At 35.8% G+C, this 6,153-nt stretch overlaps 1 protein-coding gene across 1 annotated transcript; it reads left to right on the top strand.

The window, feature by feature from the left end:
* The first annotated feature begins 505 nt into the window (after nt 1-505).
* LOC105115284 (succinyl-CoA ligase [ADP-forming] subunit beta, mitochondrial) lies at nt 506-5,421 on the top strand. The gene is made up of 12 exons (XM_011012124.1): nt 506-771; nt 1,140-1,250; nt 1,506-1,617; nt 1,829-1,893; nt 2,953-3,030; nt 3,185-3,259; nt 3,376-3,528; nt 3,662-3,796; nt 4,024-4,188; nt 4,388-4,510; nt 4,762-4,833; nt 4,949-5,421. The coding sequence occupies exons 1-12, from the start codon at nt 673-675 to the stop codon at nt 5,024-5,026; spliced, it is 1,266 nt and encodes a 421-aa protein (XP_011010426.1). The 5' UTR covers nt 506-672; the 3' UTR covers nt 5,027-5,421.
* The last annotated feature ends 732 nt before the right edge of the window (nt 5,422-6,153 follow it).

The following is a 6,153-nucleotide window of genomic DNA, read 5'->3' as shown; positions in this document are numbered from 1 at the left end:
GGCTTGACTACAGCAAACGAAGCTCGCCCTTTTGTTTCACGAGCTAAGAATCTTTAACAGTCGTTAAGGCAACACTAGCCTTGCATGATGAGTTATGATAACATTGCCCCCCTACCCGTGAAAAATAAGTCATACGAGAATTTTTTTTAGAAAACTTCAATGGCTAACTCTCAATATGCACAAAGACACCACCATTTCTTATCTTTTTACTTGCTTTTCACTAAAAAGTTGACTTCAGTATAATAAAATTTGTTTTACAGGTAAAATCAATCCATTACTAGCTGTGGAAAAGCTAGGAGTTTTTCTCATAATTTATCAATGATTAAAAAGATTTATTTCATTAGGATCAATATGAAGAAATTTTATTCTAGGAAAAAACTCTCTTATGATAATATTATACCAGCTGATCCAAGCCTTAAAAGAGAGTGCATGCTCCTAACGTAGAAAAATAATAGAGAACTATAATCATCATAACATCAAGGACACAGGCTTATAAATTCATAAAAATAAAAGGCTCATAGGGAAATAAAGGCGAAGTGAAAAACCTAGGGCGCGTCCAGTCCCACTTTTGCTCTGGCCCGATCACTATTTTTAGATTCCGGCGAGCCATCCCCCCTCTCTCCCTCCCTAACACTTGCATAATCTCGGTCTAGGGTTTTTGGAGAAAGCATAATGAGAGGATTATTAAACAAGCTCGTTTCTTGCTCTCTGTCCGTCGCTGGCAAATGGCAGCACCAACAGCTCCGCCGCCTCAACATCCACGAATATCAGGTCACCTCTCCCTCTCCTCCTCTCCTTTATGCATCACCGTGCGAACTAATCTGTAATTTAGATCCATGTATCTGTGATTTTCTGCACGGTAATTCTTTTTTGTTTTTTTAGTATAATTCGCAAGAAACTGAAAGCAAACTGCAAGCTTTTTTTTGTTTGTTAATTTGAAAGATTATGTAGTTCTATTTTCCTTTTATTTTACTTATTTTCATTCTTTCGGTGAAGCTGTTGAATGTGAGGTTGAATTTATTTATTTATTTAATATGCGTTTGTTTGAGATATTGAGCAGTTTGGAATACTAGATTTGTTTGATCTGATGCGGTGATTGATGGCACTATTACTGCTGTGCTATTGTTTTATTTTGATAGGGAGCTGAATTGATGGGCAAATATGGGGTCAATGTCCCGAAAGGTGTAGCTGTCTCTTCTCTTGATGAGGTTAAAAAGGCTATCCAAGATGTATTTCCTGGCGAAAGCGAGGTAATTACAATCAGCATTGCTCCAAATATTTGCAAATGATTCAATTTTTATTTCCCAAGAAATGTTGGGGAATACAAGAGGAAATTAGTTGCGAGTGTTTTTACGTTAAATTATGGAATGAGGCAATAAATGCAATACATTTAGGTTGTTCTTTCTGTATTTAAGTTTTCTAATAATGTACCATTCAAAGATTAGTTTTGTTATATCTTGTTGCTACTGCGAAACTAATTGATGCTAACTTCGACTCGGGTGCAGTTGGTGGTTAAGAGTCAAGTCCTGGCTGGTGGACGTGGATTAGGAAAATTTAAGAATGGTTTTCAGGGTGGAGTTCACATTGTTAAGGCTGACAAGATTGAAGAAACTGCTGGTAATGAAGATTGGCTTCTCTCTTTCCTTAACAACTTGATGGAGAGTTTTTCTTTTTTTCTTTTTTTGTTGGGGGAGGGGGGTATTTAAAATTTTTCTGTCTTTTGTTGTTTGTCTTTTTGTTGAATGAAAGGCATAGCTCCTGGTTTGCTTTGATGGATACCAATTATTTTGTTTTATATAATTGAGAAAGTGTAGTTCTTATAATGCAGGAAAGATGCTTGGTCAGATACTTGTTACTAAACAAACTGGTTCCCAGGGAAAAATTGTCAGCAAGGTTTGGCATCAACGGGCCCTTATAGAACTAATTTGTTGCATATAGTCTTTGATCAATTAGTGCATGGTTAGCTGTTTTCATGGCATATCAGTTGCCTGTTAGTAACTCCTACTTTGTATGGTTGGATGATTTTAAGACTTGATTTGGGTATGTTATGATTTTACAATGAAGTGAGTTAAAGAATAATAAATGCTTGTGATTGAAGAGACACTTTAGTTTTTTACCGGAAAACTAGGGGGATGTGGAATAAAAAGACTTCAATCATCTCATTTGATCATTATGTTGAGTGAGATATTTGTCTTGTAATATTTAAGATACCTTGATAAGATGAACTCTACTTAATAGAAGAATAATGCTCATGGTATTACTTTTACAATTGCATTTCAGCTTCATTTCTCAAGCATCTCACATTTTGTGTTTGTTATTTATCTTCTAATTATATGCGATGTTCATTTTAGTCCTGCCCATATGCATCCTTCAGAAGTTTGGCTTTATGGATACCTCATGTTTTACGCGTATTAAACCAGTGTTTGTATTTCAATCTTTTTTCATGTTAAAATGATCTGTTTGCTGTCATGCACAACTGTCATATGAGATTCAACTCATATAGGATCTCTCTCATCTATTTTTAGGCATAGATGGACTGATTGTGAACTGTTAGCTACATTTTTTAGACTCAGTGTGTATTGTAAACAGTGAAAATTATGAATCTGGCTAGAAGGTTATACTTCGTTAGTCTTCCAATTCTTGTTGGCTTGGAGCCAATTATTGTTGGTTAACTCATTGATGCTTGCTTAACATGGAAAACTTGTTGGTTGATGAGAAGAATGTGCATTGATTGCAGTTAATAAAATGTCCATATCTTGTTTCTTATGTTATTTAATTTTCATTAATTGATGGCTGCAATACTAATATTAATATTCACTTTGCAAATCAAGAAAAGAAAAATGGCTAGAATGGAGTTGATTTCTCGTTGTACAGTTATCTTCATCCAGCAATATTTCCTTGAAAAGATAAGTGATTGTTTTGAGGTTCAGTTAATTTCCTTTTCTTTTGCAGGTTTACCTATGTGAAAAGTTATCTCTTGTCAATGAGATGTACTTTGCTATCATGCTGGATCGTACTTCAGCTGGTCCAGTACGTTTCTCTCACTTATACAATTATCTGTGCTTTGTCTTTGGTTTATTAATTCTTTTTTCTATTCACTGACAGTAAGTTTGTCCTTTCTTATAAGCACTTGCGAAAACTTGTTCTTAATTAAAGAAGCTTTCACACACATCTTGTTTTCCAGCTTATCATTGCATGTAAAAAGGGGGGAACCAGCATTGAAGACCTTGCCGAGAAATTTCCTGACTTGATTATTAAGGTTTGTCATCCCTCTTCTTCTTCTAATGTTTTAACTAGGACTATCTGTGCAGTTTCTTCATTACTTATTGCTTAATTGTTTATAACTGATCCATTGTTGTTTCTGCCTTCTGACAGGTCCCTATTGATGTATTTAAAGGAATTACTGATGAAGATGCTGCAAAAGTTGTAGATGGCTTGGCTCCAAAGGTTGCTGATAGAAATAACTCAATTGAGCAAGTGAAGAAATTATATAAACTCTTCTGCGAGTGCGACTGCACATTGCTGGAAGTGAGCATGAATTTCTGCTAATCATGTGTTTATTTCTTTTCTTTCTTTTTTTTCAATGACTCCAAAATGCTAGTTTTGCATTTCCTTTTTCTATATGCTTATCTCATTTTGAACCCCTTTCCTCTCTGCTCAGATCAATCCCATTGCAGAGACTTCTGATAAGCAGTTGGTAGCTGCTGATGCTAAATTGAATTTTGATGATAATGCTGCTTTTCGTCAAAAGGAGATATTTGCTCTCAGAGATCCAACACAGGAGGATCCTAGAGAGGTGTGCTATGTTTATTTTTTCCCTTACATGGGCAGCTTAACTGGTTATGTGGAGAATGATGAAAGGCTTTGGGGCATATGTTACATCTTAAGTTTGTTGTAGTGGAGTGGACTTGTTTTGAAACATTGCGCACAAATGCTTCTGTGTTAGCTTTTGTAACTAAGTAAGGATGATGAAATGCTCCATTAATTGCTGTATCTTTTGGTTCCTTTTTTATCTTTCTATAGGTGGCTGCTGCCATGGCAGATCTAAATTATATTGGTTTGGATGGAGAAATTGGTTGCATGGTGAATGGTGCAGGATTAGCAATGGCTACAATGGATATAGTTAAACTGCATGGGGGAACCCCTGCAAATTTTCTAGATGTGGGTGGGAATGCTTCTGAAGGACAGGTAATATGTTCTATTTTGAAGTATTTTGCTTTTACTTCTTTAATTATTCATTGGCCTCTCTCCTTGCCAATTTGTCTGAGGTAGTCCCTACTGCTGTCATCATATGTCCATGTTTTTATCCTTTATATTTTTGCTGATGGAAATTTATCTGCAAGCTCAAATCATCATGCTTCTCTAAGAAAGCAATTTTATGAGTCAGGTGGTTGAGGCATTTAAGATATTGACTTCTGATGACAAAGTAAAGGCAATTTTGGTGAATATATTTGGAGGAATAATGAAATGTGATGTGATAGCAAGTGGAATTGTCAATGCTGCCAAACAGGTGAGTTCCTCATCAAATTATGTTCAGGTTTTAATCAAAGCAATTACTACTGAGTTCATTCTAGCTTCTTTGTGCCACATCAGCACAATTACTGCTGTGTAGAGTTTTATGACAGATAGATTGTAAGCGTGGTCAATTCACAAAAATAAAAGGAAAAAAAAAAAAGCTAGAAGTTCCTACCTTTGAATAATATTGTTAAATATTTCATTTGATTTGGCAAGGCATTAACTTTCTTGGTCCTTTCTGAAAAGGTTGCTCTAAAAGTTCCAGTGGTTGTACGCCTTGAAGGCACTAATGTTGACCAAGGAAAGAGAATTCTGAAGGTAAATGTGGATTTTGATTATGGTATCTAATCATGTACACACTCATTTGTCTTCAGTCTTGGATGTTCAATTTGAACTGCGATGGTAATTTTATCTTGATCATTAATATACACAGGAGAGTGGAATGGCACTAATCACAGCAGAAGATTTGGATGATGCTGCAAAGAAAGCAGTAAAAGCATCAGCTAGTTGAGGAATCAAGATAAGAAGACCAATTTGTGTTCCTGTTTTTACAACTTCGGTGAATCAAGTATATTTAAAGTTGAAAATAATATAGCCACTACAAAGGTTTATTGCCCCACAAGATTTTTGTTTTTGTTAACCCACCCTTGTCATTGAGGGAGAAAATCATGGTCTTATCTTTGATTTGATTGTGTGAGGCCATGTAACGGTGGGCTCCGAGCCTTTTTTTTTTTTTTCTTCCTAGAAACTGTTTTCTGAAAGTCGTGCATTGAAAGATATCAGTGGATGAAGCAGGCTGAAGCTGTGGTAACATATTCATCGTTTTGCTCTCATTTTCCAGGGGACTATTCCTTTCTATTTATAGATTCTGCTTATTCATAATTAGTTGTGTACTCGCTTAAAAATATATATTGCAATATATAGTGCCCCAGTGCCTGCTCGTTTTGGGGATTCATGCCATCCCAAATAAACAAAACTACAGGCAGAAATACAGGAGCTGTTGTGTTTCTCTACTACAATGTCTTGCAGTGAGAATCGCCAATTTTCAAGGTGCAATATGCTGCTGTGGCCTGATGGTAATCATGACCCCAGTTGCAGGCAATGCTCTTCCATCACTCACATCTAAGTTTTCTGCCTCTCATCCTTTTCCATTCTGATCAGCTGCACCTCTCCCTCTTTGGCACCCATGTTACAAGTATAGGTGCCTGCTTGCAAAGCCTTCCATAAAAAAACTGATCTTAAGATTTTCCTACACCTAATGTGGCTTCTCCTGAACCTCGTTCTTGAATAGGTCACCATCTTCAAGTTGTATTGAGTTTTTATTGATTCTGTGAATTCATTGAATTATCAGGAATCAATTCTAATTAATTTTTTATCCCTAGCCCTTTCTATAAAGAGGTGTGGATGGATTTAATTTATTTAATTTTTTAAAAGTCAGAAGTAGACGAGAAAAAACATTAGAAATTTCTTGCTCTCTCTTTGCCTCATTTGCTTCCTTTAGGTTTTGTTGTTATAGATAACAAAGTATGAGCAATTTTTCTAGTTTGTAGGTCTTGATTGGATGTGTATCCTAACGAGGTATTGTTGTTAAAATCCTGAGAAGCAAGTTGCCTTGAGATGGTATGCATTTACTGACGA

The sequence above is a fragment of the Populus euphratica genome, unplaced genomic scaffold (assembly GCF_000495115.2).
Source record: "Populus euphratica unplaced genomic scaffold, PopEup_1.0 scaffold960.1, whole genome shotgun sequence".
NCBI lineage: Eukaryota > Viridiplantae > Streptophyta > Magnoliopsida > Malpighiales > Salicaceae > Populus > Populus euphratica.
This window is presented reverse-complemented; position numbering and strand designations above follow the sequence as displayed.